The 15,483-nt window shown below is 40.6% G+C and overlaps 1 protein-coding gene across 2 annotated transcripts in view; it reads right to left on the bottom strand.

Annotated features, from left to right (window-relative positions):
* The window catches only part of PHACTR3 (phosphatase and actin regulator 3), a 114,869-nt gene extending 107,692 nt beyond the window's left edge, over positions 1-7,177 (bottom strand). For both annotated transcript variants that reach the window (XM_042801168.1, XM_042801169.1), the window contains exon 1: positions 6,687-7,177. In XM_042801168.1, the coding sequence (XP_042657102.1) occupies positions 6,687-6,795 (109 nt within the window). In that variant the 5' untranslated portion in view covers positions 6,796-7,177. The remainder of the gene's footprint in view (positions 1-6,686) is intronic.
* Positions 7,178-15,483: the final 8,306 nt, after the last annotated feature.

Here is a 15,483-nt window from a genome sequence, read left to right as displayed (position 1 = left end):
CCTTCCCACAAATAACAAATGTTTTGGTGAACTTTATAGGACTAAAATTTGGATTTCAGTGTAAAAGGAAATGGGATATTAAGCAAGTTTCTAGTCTGTACTGAGTATTCCTGAGTATACTCCCCATTATGTGTGGAACAGGAAGTTTCTGCTGGGAGCCCTTTGGTTGAACATACACAACCTGACTTTGAGAGAACTTCAAATATCACAAAGCTTCATACGTATGAAACATAGGGTTAAGTAATAAACTGGAGCAAAAGCACTGACTAGCTTATTTAAATCTGCTCATAAATTAATAGTGTTGGGAAAGGATGTAGGAGACCTTGTACACTTCTTGTTTGAGAAGAAACAATGCAGGCTAAAAAAACTCTGCTAACAGAACAAACTTATTCATACAGGAAAATTAAATGGAAATCAAAGTTTTTCTGGTGAAACAATACCATTGAATAGGTGGCCTGGCTCAAGTGTAAGTATCAAATTTGAAAATACATGCAACAACTAAAGACATGAAAGATAAGCCTACAAGTCCCTGGTGTAAGTTGCAGTGATCTAAATGACTGCAAAATGATGAGAGCACCAGCCAACTGACAGGCAGGGCATCAACAGCAGCTTCGTCTGTCCTGGCACTCATCCTGCCATCAATTTCCTTGCGTCTTAAGCACATGTTTTAAGTTAAGCACATGGTTACAAGTTTTTCTAAAGTATGGGTCTGGAATGAATAATTTGCAGCAGAAATTACTAGAGCAGATTCAGAAGGCTGGCACCAATCTATCTGCACTCCAGTTCTACCCCTGTTTCTCTTTGCCTTCCCTTTGGTCTTTAAAAGCATCTGCAGCCCAAACCTCCTATACTTTACTTTTAGTATGCTTTTGAGTTTTCAAACATCCCCTGCAAGTAGCTTCCAACATCATGAAGTTTACCAGTGACCTGACGGTTAAGGAGGGAAAGTATAGCTTTCCAATTGCTATAATAAGCCACTTAACACTATGTGCAAGGCTCAAACAGAGAACTTGTTGAAGGAACAAATATGTCAGCAACAAGTGTTAATTAAAATCTTTAGCAGCATAAATCAACCCTAAAAAGTTATGAGAAAACAATGATAGGCATATGAGGGGTGTGGCACAGTTTATTCAGGCTAGGTTACAGCTTTAAAACAGAAGGGGGAAAAAAAAAAAGGCCTAGTATAGGGTTGATGGTTTATTGCATTATGACTTTCCCTAAGCATTACTTAGATGACTGATGTCCTTATATTGCCTGTGAGGTTCTGTTGGGCTACAGGTCATCCTTCAGCCCAAAGAGGGACAATGTAAAAGGAACACACTTTAATGCTTTTAGCATCCTGGAAGAATAGTTACAAAAATGTTTCCCTGCTACAAAACTTTTGAATTATGATAACTAGAAACAGTGATGAAGGAGCTGTAAGTTTTACACAGTTTTCTTCTCCTTGAGTTAATTCAGTGCACAATGCTGCTGATTACACATGGTATCAATAAAAATAAAAAGGGAATTACTGTTTGGCAGCAACATACACATGCATCTCTGGAACAATTATTCTGAAGTAGCTTTAACTTGTCAGATCTTGAAGCACACCACAGAAGATAGTGTAGTGGCTGAGAAACCCTCTTCATCAGTTTTCTCCAATTAGAATCCTAAGAAATTATGTCAATACAGCTGTTAACAACATCTGACACTATTGCTTGCACCACAACAGCTCCTTGCCTTGGTACAGATCCAACACTGGAGAAGAAGGAAGACATGGTGGACCACTGGCAAGGTCTGCTGAAGAACTCAGTAAAGCCGATCCTGAAAAAGCATTCTTTAATTGCATGGTGCCAGGGAGGAAAAGTAGCAGCATAGAGAGCAAAACGTGATGGCACCAATGTATACTTATCCAAAATGAAATGGATTATCCGAAAATTAAGGGAGGGTGTGACATTTTCACACATTGTCATAGTTGTCTGGCTCTCCTCAAGTAATAACAAGTTTTGACACGGTGTGCTCTTCTTCAGTCTGTGGAGCCTTATCTTTTATGATTACAAACCAAATGAGATTGTCAATCTTTTCTATGCCCTGTGACTGGTGGAAGGATATAACAAGAGCAATATTTTGGATTCTTGCAACTGTCTCTTAAATAGACGGTAATACTGAAATCTGTTCTGAATTTCATACCCCATCCCTCTTCAGACCTTACTTTCTCTCTTGATCCTTACCTGGAAAGATGGAGGAGGGAATGAGAAAGGGGAAAGGAAAAAACTATGATCTCTGGAACTAATGAAATCCCTCTTTGCATTATGTTTTCTTAAGTGATTGCTGTCTTTTGCCATCTAAATCATCTTCCATCACCTTCTATTTTATTAATTAGAATTTAACTAGTATTTTATAATTTTTAAACTTTCTTAACTACCTCAAAAAATCCCCCTTGATGTTATGGCAGGATGTAGTATTTTCTAGAGTAGTTTTTCAGCTCAGAGCTAATCCCAGATCTACAGTCAATTAAATTGTGTCTCTGTACACAAAATCTGATACAATTGGATATTCTGGCCTTCTCCCAAATTCAGTGAAAGCAATGCAACTTTGAACAGCCATCTTAATGGCTGCAGGAAAGGACGCTACTGGTTTTAGAACTCTTTCCTATGAGGATTTCCAAATGAAAGTTGTGTTAATTGTGACTCTTCTGCTGTGAATCTGGCATTAAGTCATAGCACAATAAGAAAAATTAAATTCACTTTCTTAACAACAGCACAGTCTAGAGACAGTCTATAGTTAAGCAAGACATAGTATTTTGATACGTGTTTCTCAAGTTCAGAATGTGTTCCTTTTTAAAGCTTGCTCACTTGGTGTGACAGTGTGCTTAAATAAAGACTGAAATATGAAGTCCAGTGTTTGCCATACTATAGTAATTCTCATAAAATATTGCTGACTGGCCATAAAATAGTTCATGTAAATAACAGGCTGAAGTGTATTATTTTGTGTTAAAGGAGAAAATAACTGATTCAATTAAATCAAAGAAATGTTAATTTCTTCTTAACTTTCTCATAGTATTTCCAGTATTCTCTACATTACCAATAGGAGCTATATGCACCACTTAAATTCTGGAGGAAATTATCTATTTGTCAGTAGAGCTGCATAGATAACTGAAGTCCATATTTTCTTCTCAGACCATAACTGTGACGCCTTAATTTATCACTCTGAGGAGCTGCTGTTTAATTAAAGTTGCATGTGAAGGATCTAAATCAGTGAATTTGTATCTCTGTTTTAGAATAAATATCTATTAACTGCCTGTAATATAGTTTACTGAACACCTAGTTTATCTTATTTACTACAGGAACATTTAATAAGCTCATAGTGGCATGTGTTAATTTTCTAAGTTTTCTACATGTGATAAAATTCACTGTAGTCTGTAAAGATTACATCTGTTCTAGTAAATCAAGGTTATAAAATAGCTTTTCATTTCTACAGTGAATGCTTTGTGAAGAAAAGCACATTAGATAAGAAGTTTTATCATGAAACCCTGATTGTTCAAGGCTTGGAGTAATTGCAGTTTCTGCTGGCATCAGCCAGGATTGTGAGAGTCCAGAATTTCTCAGAAATCAGCATCTAACACTATTTGAACCAGACAGTTACTTAGTTATTCCATGCTCTTGCCGGAAGAAAAGGGAGTTCTCTTTAAAAACAAACAAGCAACAAAACCACAAGCAAACAAACAAACAAACAAACAAAAAAAAAAAAAAAAAACAAACAAACAAAAAAAAAAACTTCAGCTTTGTTCTCATATGGGAAACTCCTTTTGAGATTTGACCTTAAGCAATAGTTCATAAAAAAAAATTGCATGTGAAAGCAATAGGAAGGTGAATTAACACTGGCTGTCTTCATCCTGAGTTCCTTGAATCTGATGTTTACATTACTCAGTATCAGCTAAAAAGAGATTATATGGTCCAGTGATAGAAGATTCTGAAGTTGTGCAAGACAGCCAGCAAGTCTTGTAACCATGCTGTGCACAGTCAATACTGCTGTTAAGCTGGCATTTCAAGAAAGAAAGGAAAATGAAGCACTGCATCAGAGAATTATAAATACATTAAAAGCTATATGCTGCCACCTCTGTGTTCTCAGCTATGTCACTGAAATTTCCTGTATAAAGCTGGGCTATAAAATAAAAATACTGTAACTGTATAGGTCAAGAAGAGGAATATAAACTGTGTCTTTAAACAAACCCACATGAACACTATAAAAATATTTAGAGTATAGGCTGGCTTCATCTATTACCACATTTTCTACCTCGATATACTTTCCTACAGCAGACATAGCCAGATTAATTGGTGCAGAATAATGCTTGACCACATCATGCATTCAAGAAAATGTTGCAGAACAAGAGTGCATCTCCAGGAGGGGTATAGTATCATTCAAATGCCATATAAAAGTAGGAATGTTTTTGTAGTGAGCCTTCAGTTATATCCATATTTTGTTATTGACTTGTATGTATAATTTAAATTAATTGCTTAAGTGTTAATGAAAATTAATTTAGTTTTTAAATTATCAAAGAATCCTACATGTTCAAACTTACTTCTCTACATAGTTTGTCTGCGAGCAGGGTTGGGATGTACACACAAACTTTGCATGTATCATTCAGCACTCTTAAGACTTTCTTTTGACTTAAGAGTCCATAGATGGTTATGTTGGTATTATAATGACAATGATTAAATTATATTCCAGAATAGTAAAACAAATTACAATTATGTTATCTAGCATATGTAATTCTTACAATAAATTGTATTTCAGTTTTTTGAGTAGACGATTGTATGAAATTGCTCACAGTGATTACTTGAAACACCGTAGGGTAAAATATTATTTAAATTAAGTTATTTATGTTCATTTTATTATTATTTTGAAGCATAGAGATGTTCAATACTATTTGATATCAAATTTAAAACCTGAAAAGCTTATCAAATGTGCTAACTCTACTACTATTTATACCTACCTGGACAAAAAACACATATTTATCACCTTTTGTTTCTCTCCACATATCGTATATATAACACAATACCATAAAAGACATCTTTTCTTGCATATTAGTATAGTTTCTGCCATGCAATGGGACATTGTCTTATGTGATGAAGTCTGTATTAGGGGAAAAAAAATGCTACTTAGTATTGACAGTTCCTTCTCCTTACAAAACGCATAATGTTTATATCTTTGTCTGTTTGTCAGACATGTTGTGTACTTTCTTTGTTTTATATTCCATGAAGGCCAAAATAATTAACTAGCAGAAAATAACATAGAGGAATTAAAACTCAGATAGCATATGCCTTCATTAGTCATTTCTGCTTGCAGAAATCAAATGGCAGAAACATACATTCCTCTTTCAGTCAAGATTGCCCCTTTGGGAGTGAGTCGAGCAGTTCATGTTAGAAGAGTCCTTTGTTCCCTTCACTTAGGGTATCGGAATAGTTCAGCATCAGAGATAAATCATCTACTGTTTGCCTTAATTTAATTTGGATTTCACTCCAGAGCAAGGTGCTCAGAATTGCTTGATAAGACAAATAAATAGAAGAACTTAAAATAGTTACAAATATTAATATCCTTATTGGCTCAAAAGGAAGCAATATAGCAGGTGTATGAAAAGAGTCTGGACTATTTTATTTACTCAGTAATCTGAAAAAGGCTGGAACTAAAGTTCAATCCAAAATTGTATTCAAGGACTGTCTCTTCCAGGCTGACAGTGCCTGACCCAAAACCCAAACACATTTCTAGGTTTAGGATTCAGTGTAATGGGCAGTGATGATCAACACCCCACTCATTGTCTTATGCTGTTTTGATTAATCCTTTTCTCATAAAGAAACCTTCCAGTTCTTATATGACCATCTATTCAGATAAATTGAGAGTAAACTGGCTCTTAGCCTTTGCTGCCAGCTTGTTGTTGTGCCTTTCCGTGCAATCACATCACATCAAAGTGATGTAGTTATTTGGGGTTTTTTTCTGAAGGGGTCATCATTGCTTAGATGTTGACAATCTGAAATTACTGAGTCACCACAAACAGACATTTAGATTTATTCCTCAAAGTGAAGTTAAGCTGAAAACACCATTAGCCATTGCTAAATAATAATTTTAAAATTAATAATCTAATCACAATACTCTATTTATATCCTAGCGATTCGGCTGTGTCCCCCAGCACCACCCTCTGTGCCTACACTTCATAAGAAGATTACGTTTCTCCCCATGAAGTGAAAATTACCTTCGTGTGGGGAGAAAGCGTTTAATTATGACTCTGCTTCCCCTTGTCTCCATGGTGATCCCATGCAAACAGCCTGCTTTATTAGACCTCCTTTCCCCCCACCCCACCGAAGTGATAAATTAGCCCTGTGTGGACCCGAGTCGCAGCGTTAACCCCTGCCACGCCGGAGCGCTGCGCCCAGGGCCGGCGGAGCCCATCGCCTGCCCACGGGCGGCCCCGGGACCCGCCGCTGCCCGGCGGCGCTCGGCGGAGAAACGCTGCGATGGCAAAACCGCGGGAAGAGCTCCGCCGTAATCCTATATGGAGCTAAGCCGCCGCATCATTTCAGCACTTACTACAGAAAATATGTTCCCAGTTCCCTGCCCGGCCGGAGCTACTAGGCGGGCTACAAATGGGCGGCTGCTGCCGGCGCGCCCCTGCCCGCCCCCAGCGCTGCCGGGGCCAGCGGGGCCGTTACCTGGGTGCTCCCCGGCGCCGGGGCCCGCGGGGTCGGTGAGGATGCTGGGGTCACTCTGCGACCTGCCTCGCGGGAGAAAGCAGCCGGTCCCTTCTTCCGATGCAGCCATGAGGTGGAGGGCGGGAAGCTCAGAGGCGGGGGAAGGAGGAGGCGCTCATGGAGCCGGAGGCGGCCGGGGGGGGACAATGGGGACGGGGGTGCGGCGGCGGCGGGGCGTCAGCCGGGCAAACCCAGCCGCGGCAGCATCTTCCCCGGCTCCGCCGGCACCGGGCACTCAGGGGGCAGCTCCGGGCGCCTCAGGGGGGTGGGCCATGCTGCCTGGCGGGGTGGAGAAGAGCCGGGGCGCGGGCCGCCGGCCCGGCCCCCCGCCGCCGCCGCCTCCCCCCCTCGAGACGCCCCCTCCCGGGACGCCCCCCCCCACCCCGAGCGTCGCTCCCGGAGTCGCCTCAAGCCGCCGCGCTGCTGAGCGCATCCGTTGGAAAACATTGGGATTCTCCCATGGTGCCCCGCGAGCGGCTCCGTGACGTCACGGCGGGGGGGGGGGGCGGGCACTGCACCTGCACTGCACAAAGGCGGGGGCCCCCGCAGGTGCGGGCGGATTCGGGGTTCCGCCCCGACCAGGAGAGTGGGGTCGCCCCGCCGGTCCGTGTCCGTGTCCGTGTCCCCGTCCCCCCCACGCTCCATCCCTCGCAGCACTCGGGGCGCTTCGCGCAGCGGGAGGAAGCGGCGCGACCCGGGGGCCGCCCCGGAGGGTGTCCAGGCCGTGTGTGTGTGTGTGTGTGTGTGTGTTTTTCCCCTCGCATCAGAAAGTGCCGGTTCCTCCCCGGAGGGACGTGGGGGGGTGGCGGCTGTCCGCTCCGCTCCGCGCCCCGCTGGGGCAGCCGCGCAGGTCTGCGGGAGCTTCCGCGGAGCCGGTGGGGCGCGGTGGGACGCGCCCTGTGCCGCCCGTCAGGCTGCGGGTAACCTCGTGGGAAAGGAGCCATCTCACGGTGCGCCCGGGGAAATAGGGTGTTTCGACTCAGGTTATAGAGTTCGGTTTGGGAATTTGTTTAAAGGAAATAACATTTTTTATGGAATTTTTCCTTAAATGAAAGGTGGCTCCTCCCCATCTCACAGTGTGTGCCAGCAGAGGGGCTGCTTGGGTGTACCCAGGGCTCCGGGTAGTACCTGCTTGGGGTGTTGACCTCTGAAAAACGGGGACGCTTTTTAATCACTCTTCCAGTAAAGTCCAATACCGTGCTCAGTCAGTGCTTGTTAAGACGTTAAGATCATCCTCTCATTTATTATAGCGGAGTGCTGTTGAGCGTGCATTAAACTCTGTCTTTGTATGGAACTAGCATTAAGGAATGTATACCTACAAGCATATTTTTTAGAGTGACTCAGGAGCAATGGTTATTCATGAAGCTAACTGAGTTCCTATCATAAGACAGGTATAAATTTGCCAGATTTTAGGGATGAAACTTTGTGTCAGAAAATTTTCCATTAATGCGGTCATTTATTCATGTACATATTTGTTTTTACAGAAATATATGGGAAACACTTTTTATATTTTATATAAAGCATGTTCAGCCATTTCTGAAATAAGGGAAAAACCAAGCAGTTCTATGGGGTTGTGTCTTTTTTGTATTTTGGGGGGTTCATCACATCTATCACACTGAGAAGTGTATTTGCCTTCTTTAAGCAGGAGTTTCAAAGTTAACCACCTGCACACATTTGGGAATCACCTTTGGGCTATGTAGTCCCTGAGGTTCGGTCAGTTTTGTGGCTTTTTTAAAAAAAAAAAAAAAAAGGTCTGTGGGCCTGCATTTCATGTAGAGCTTGATAGAAAAATTCTTGAAAGACTATTTGAACAAGGCCTGTGTGTGGCTGTTCTGGTAATGTCTGCCCATGGCTGGGGTAAACTGCTACATCTAACTGAGTCTGAATATTGTCATGAGAACAGAAATCGAACAAATGGTTTAAAGCAATATATAAAATAGTTTCTCATTCAATGAGTACTATCCCTTCTTGCTGAGTATAAGGTGGATCCCAAGGAAAAAGTAGCATGTGGTAGTGTAATCTAAGAGGTGTCATAATGCAATGGAATAAATTAAGGTAGCAAGGGCATTCTTCAAGGTTTTTTTTTTTGAGAGTTTAACATTGCTGTGTTGACACATTTTCAGTGTCAGTTTTTATAACTTCTTCTAAGCCTTGCCAGTCAAACAGCTTATCATAATTCCAAAAAGACAGCTAAATTAACCATTTTTATCATGCTATAAAACATTTCCACAGAAACAAACAAGCAAATCCAAAATACTTGTTTAAGGGATGCTTCAAAGAGATCAGGATTTATTTTGTACTCCTTTCCCCCTCAAGCCAAGCTCTTGAGTTGCCATGACTCAACTCTGAAAGGGAGTCATGAACTCTACAAATTATTTATGATAGGGGTTTTTTTCTGTGAATACAGATAGCACCATCTGACATAGGTACTGGGTTCAGTTTTCAAGTAAGAAATCGCCTCTTTATAATGGAATAATATGCCAAACCTATTTTTAGTCCTAAAAAATAGAGGAAGTAGCAAGTTTTAAATGGTATTTCTCTATATAGGTTTTGGATTATGGTAGAAAATCCTCATGGTTTCTAGTGAATTCTTTGAAAATCTGTTGATACTAATTGATATACCTGCCTTCTGCAATGAAGAATGATACTGGTTTCTTGTATAAAATACATAGCTGAAAAGTTCCATATCAGATTTAATCATTTGTACAAGAATGGATATATTAAAATATTTTCAGTCTAAGACAGCTTTAATACCCTACAGAAGCACACAAGATGAGACTCACGTATTTTTAACCAACTCACATACTGATTGCCTCTGTAGAGGACACTTTATAGGGTTCCTTTGAATCCTAAAATATTGTCTGATAGAAATCAATCAAACAAGATGGGAATCTGCCTTGCTGTTTTAACTTAGTTAAAACATTTCATTTTCTCTCATTCCTGCCAAACTAAACATCAAGAGACTGTCTGGGAATAAATCCCAAGTGCTGTACATGCCAGCTGATGGAGCTACCCCTAGGCCACCTCACCATTTCCAAATCGTCATGTTTGGGGGAGGGAGTAGAAGAAAAAAATAGTTATGTTAAATTGTTTAAACCTATGCTGCTAAATAATGTCTCTTGTGTAAAAAAATACTATTAGCTGCATGTCTCTTACCTCAAAGTTTCGTATATAATGATGATGACGTACGTATTTTCACTTTCCATTTCCTTACCTTAAAGCAGGCTCTGAATTCCTTCTGAGGGCAAAGCTTTTGACAGGAAAAATAAATGTGAGGCAAAGTCTCTTCTCCATGTTGAAGGACCGATGCCAAAAGGAATGAAGCATTTTCACAGAAGTAAATAGAATTTGATGGAGGCAAGCACTAACCAATATATTTTAAGTATACTGATTTGTAAATCCCTCTGAAATTGGAATGAAACTAAGCCTGGTTCTAGCTGTGGGTACTAAGCACCTGAAAAATTGTCCTTAAGTTCCCTTTTACTACTTGATATAATTCTATAAATGTCACAAACAAAAATATTTGATGGATCAGAATAACTATTAGTAGAAACATGGTTCTCCTTTTATTTGGTTTATTTTCTCACTATAGCAGTCTTGTGGTAAACAAGTTTGCAACATTTCCCAGAAAGTACAATGGTCTGATATGTTTTATTTCTCTGTCAGAGGATTTCTAGCCTTTGATATTTATGATGAAAAGTTATGATGAGATTTTTCTAGCTTAGTGGCAGATATTTCTGCTGTTGGCATCCATTCACTTGCAGAAACATACTTCTTAAAATTAAATATCCACACAAGAAACACAAAAGAGAAAATAAAATTTATTTAGCTTGATGCATATTCCACACCCAAACCAACACATGTCCATTTGATATGACTTTCTTTGCTAAAAAATTTTAAAATGCAATAATATAAATGGTATGTATGGTCTGATTAATTTGCTTTCAGTTTGATAGCTGAGCGCCTGTTTAATGATCTAGTTCTATAAAGAGAAATCCTAACTTGTGTTAGGAATGACTGAATCTCTGAGGAGAAAGAAAAGAGGTGAGTCATGTCAGTGCTGTTTTTCTCAAATCAGCAGAATATTAAACAACCTCATTTTCATTAATCTGAAGCCTACGTGTGATCTCTGAGCATAACACTGATCTTAGATCTCTGATTTAGAAAAATGAGTTCAGGACACATTTGGATTGACAATACCAGCTTTCATGTTAAAATTGTTTTGATGACCAAGAGACAAACAGCCTTGCTCAGAGCAGTTTTCTTAGATGCAGAAACAGAGAGCATTTGTTCTGTTGCTTGTGAGTCTTAACCTAGTTTTTTTTTTAGATTTTATGCCAGCTTGTTGTAGTTCCATATGCTAACTGTAACAATAAGGACGAGCATTCCCATGCTCAAAAGGCTCTCATCTCTATTTACTTTGTGTTTGTGGGTTTTTTTCCCCTCAGATGCTTTCTTGGTAAAGAGGACGTAGGGCCTATTTTGAATCTTTATTTGTCAAGAAGATAAATGCATGTCACTGAGAAGAGATACAAGTATCATCCAGCAGTCACAACTTTAAGTACAAAGGCTTGAAAGATGTCTTCTTCTCCAAGGCATGATGATGTAGTTGCTACTATGGAAGACAAATAAAAAATGAATAAGTATCAGGGACTTGTTTATTGGCGGCTTCATATACACATTCACATTTAACATCTCTGGTACTCAAGAGCTATTCTAGGAATCACCCGTCTGATTTGCATGTTTGCTTTCTCTCACAGCTCTAGTGCTTGCTATGTCATTTTGTAAGTGAAGGAACAGGAGAGGAAGAGACAGGGAAAAATGTTGAGGCAGACAGTCAGCTCAGCTGCCAGCCTTCTTGACAAACAGCTCTACTCACATAAGTCCTTCTAGGTAGCAGTGCAGTGACAATGAGGAGGGGAACATCTACTCTTACGTCAGTTATTCCAAATTACTCAGATTATAACAGTAACAGCAGTGTATCTGTTTATGGGGAGGGAACTCGTATCTGTGACATGCCAAGGCCAACAGAGACTTACAGGGATGTGATTACTGTGCATAGTAATTGTGCGTAAGAAGTGAGGAAAAGGCAGCTATGTGTGGCAGCCAGTGGATTCCTGCAGTGCTGTCAAAGCCAGCCAGGCTAGAGGTGATGTGCCATGTAAGTATTGTTTGTGCCAGTCTGAACTCTGAAGGGATTAATCTGATTTTTCTCTCCAATTTTTGTTCTCCTTAGACCTCAATATGTCTGAGGAAAAGGGGTGCATATACAACTTCCATAGCAGGTCCAAATCTTCCTCCTTTCTGCATTGCCTTTTGGGGAATTAAATTCTTGTATACAGATCTTTCTCTTTTATACAGGCACAGAGTTCTTCAGAAGGCATGTGGCTGGAAGTTCCTTACTATTCTCACTTTCATCCTCTGAGTATTCCATGGTCTCAGATATCCAAAACTATGAAAAACTGTGGATGTGAGAGGTCTGAAAGCCATGTCCAGTGTAATCGAGACACTGCAAGTGCTATTAGTTAATACAGAAAACCCAGTGATTGCATTTGTAACGTAAGTGGTACAGGTCTTAGACTTCAGGACAATAAGAATAGCTTAAAGAAATCTGTGTTTGTTATAAATATGAAAAATGCAGTGTAGATCCCAGAAAACGTTTACTACTGGAGTTAGGAAATTCCACTTTGAATCATTAAATTGTCATTTGACATATTTAAGGTCGAGGAAAGACCTGGCCACGTCTGATCTGCCAGTTAATCGGTGTCCTCTGGCCGGGATCCCTGGGCCTAGAGGTGTCCTCATGGGCGAGATGTTGGCTCACCCGGGAGGGAGGTTTTCTGCTGACTTCATTCCACCCTCAGCATCACCTTCCCCGCAGGCTCCTTTCGCACGTGTGCCATTTCTCCCCGCCCCCGCGCTCCTCGCCTGAGGCAGGGCCGCGGTTCCCGCCCGTTCCGCGCGGCGGCCCCGGGCGCGAGCGGCAGGTGGCGCCGCAGGTGGTAACGGCCGCTGGCGCGCGCGGCGCGGGCTCCCCTCAGGGCGGCGGCGGCCGCGCAGCCTCCGCGGAGCTGGGGACGGCCGGGCCGCGGAGGCGGCTGCCCCGGAGGTACGCGCGCTTGTCCACTTCAGCTTTTAATGCAGTTTAATACAGCCGGCTGCACGGCGCGTGTTCGCCGTGGGGTTTGCTGCGTGCAGCCCGCTGGGCGGAGGCTGAGGAAAGCCTCTACGCGAGAATCTCAGCCCTGCCCCGGGGTTAAACGCGCACAGGTGTAACCTGGTTTTATCTTAGTTTGTTGGGGACTTGACCTTGGAGTTTCACTTTAGCTACGTACAATCGGGAACTTCATTTTATGAAAACATTTTAGGCCCATAAACACTGTATAAATATTGCTAGTTAATAATTTAATAATACCAGCTGTTTAAAAATTTCTTTTTCCCTCCTGATTTAAGAAGGGGAGGGAAGGCTGCTTTCCCAATGATTTCCAAGGAGCTGGAAACAATGGTATATTTTATGTTTAGCCTTTTGCTTGCTAACAATCGACAGGTGAATATTTGATTTCTGTCTTAACTAGGTTTTGTAAAAATCTAGAACTTTTATTCACACTAAAAATAGCCAACATGCTAGTGAAGGGTTTGTAACAGTCTTAACTTGCACGAGTACTCTTAAGTCCAGGCTTGGCAGCATTAGTGACAGGAGCATCAGGAAGGTGGTGTGGAGACTTGCTAGTCACCCTCTTCACTTCATGTGTCCAGCAAAGATGAAATACAGGAGGAATGATTTTCATCCAATTGCGACTTCATTAGGAAAACCACTTTTCTCCATCTCATGCTTGTAGGGCTGTGATCCTGAAACTGTCATGGGCATTAATAGGTACTGTGGCAGATTTGCTGCTATCTGGCTGTTCTGTTAACTCCTTTCCTCATTCTACCTGTTTGCGGTATGTTCAGAAGCTTTGTTTTTCCTTCACTGGTTCTCAGCTGGCATGCCGTGCTTGAAGTACCTGAGATCTTCTCTAACACAACACTTTAATCGATCAATTTAATCTGTCATCTTTTCTTATATATATTATTTTCTGTCCATTATTTATGTTTCAAAATCACTTGAATGTATTGAAGAAGAGAAAAAATGATGTAAGCTATCTGACTTAGTATGCTAAGTAGGGGAAGTTCACAAATGGCTGAAACTTAGCATCTGCTACTAAGTGATTTTTGGATTATAAAAAAAATGACTGCTTGACACTTGTTTATGAAAGTCTGATTTAAGTAATTCTGAACAGTTTGTCCAGGCACAGCAGGGCACATGCTTGGGAAGGAATTGTGGTGTGGAAGGCTTCCTTCCAAGCTGCAATGTGATCCCCTATTCTATTGAAGAAAGCATGAAACTGTGTTTATATACATGCTAGAAATTAACATATCACTTAGGTTTATCCATCATTGCAGTTTAGTCCTTTTTTTTAACATACTCTGTCTTTTCTATTTTATGGAACAAAGAGACTTTTTAGGATGTATGGAACAATGCACAAGTGAGTAAATCATATTGGTACAAATGTATTTCAAATATTAGTAATCACCATAACAGTCCTACATTTAGTACATTATGTGAATTTTTTATTATATCAGAATATTTCAGTAAGATCAATATATGCAGGTCACTGGAGCTCCTGTGCTTTCCATATATCTCACTCATATCATTTGATCTTGGGTTCCATCTCTCAGAGGCTGATAAAGGAGCACAGTGCAAGGAAAACAAATATATTGCAATTATTATAGTGATGTTTGTTTTCTCCTTGCAAGTGGTAAGTTTCTTAGAAAATAAATAGACTTTTTAAATAACTGTTTTGTGCACTTAAATTCCATGAGGAAATAAAATATATATGAAAAAGAAAAACCTTTGTTTTGCTTAGGCTTTTCTCTTTGAAGTGTTTGTATTTTAAAAGCAACACAGCTAATTTTTTCAAGGATAAGTCTGGATAATTTGTAACTTATCAGATATGTCCTTTATTATGTATTGTATTCAGGCAGTACATTCTGATTCAGATCTTATCTTACTGTTACCAAATCTGGAATAACTTTGATGTATAACTTTTTCAAATTAATTCAAATAGCAAAGATCATTTGGTTGTCAGCAGAAGTGGAAAGAGAAAATTGGTGTTCTGTGCTAATTGGATGAGAGCTGAGCAATCTTTGACATAGAGTTGGAGGACAAAATTCTAATTCCACTCATGTTAATTTAAGTTTCAACATTTACTTCAAGGGCATTTTGATGTCATCTGCATATCAGTTTCATTTCTTGCATAACAGCACTTCGGCTTGTGTTTCACACACTGACCATAATACACAAGAAATTTGGCAGTTGGAGAGTTAAAATACTTTGAGGGCCAGGGATACATGAAACTAGAGAGAGAGCTTCTTTCAGTAGATCACAGTTAACAGTTTTTGGGAGCCTGAAATCTAGTGAAGACCATAATAATCAGAATTTATGAGCATCTCAAGGAGACGCAGCCTCATATAATTGGGAGCTAATTGGGCTTGGTTTCGTGGTAGGGAATATAGGAAGTCTAGTGTTGATCAGCAGCTGAAGATAAGAGAAAGATGGTCAAATTGATTAGCACTCATAATAAGCAAAGTCCAAGTCAGCAGCACAGTATCTGTTTTGAAATTGAACTTGTGTATTGCATGACCCCTCAGAAGTCATAGCCACCAGTTCCAATTCTCATATTTGTGTGCTACACTGTGGAACAGAGGAGTCAGTGGA

This window comes from Tyto alba, unplaced genomic scaffold (genome assembly GCF_018691265.1).
Source record: "Tyto alba isolate M040663 unplaced genomic scaffold, T.alba_DEE_v4.0 Super-Scaffold_33, whole genome shotgun sequence".
Classification (NCBI taxonomy): Eukaryota; Metazoa; Chordata; class Aves; order Strigiformes; family Tytonidae; genus Tyto; species Tyto alba.
The sequence above is the reverse complement of the archived record's forward strand: the minus strand, read 5'-3'. Positions and strand labels throughout refer to the sequence as shown.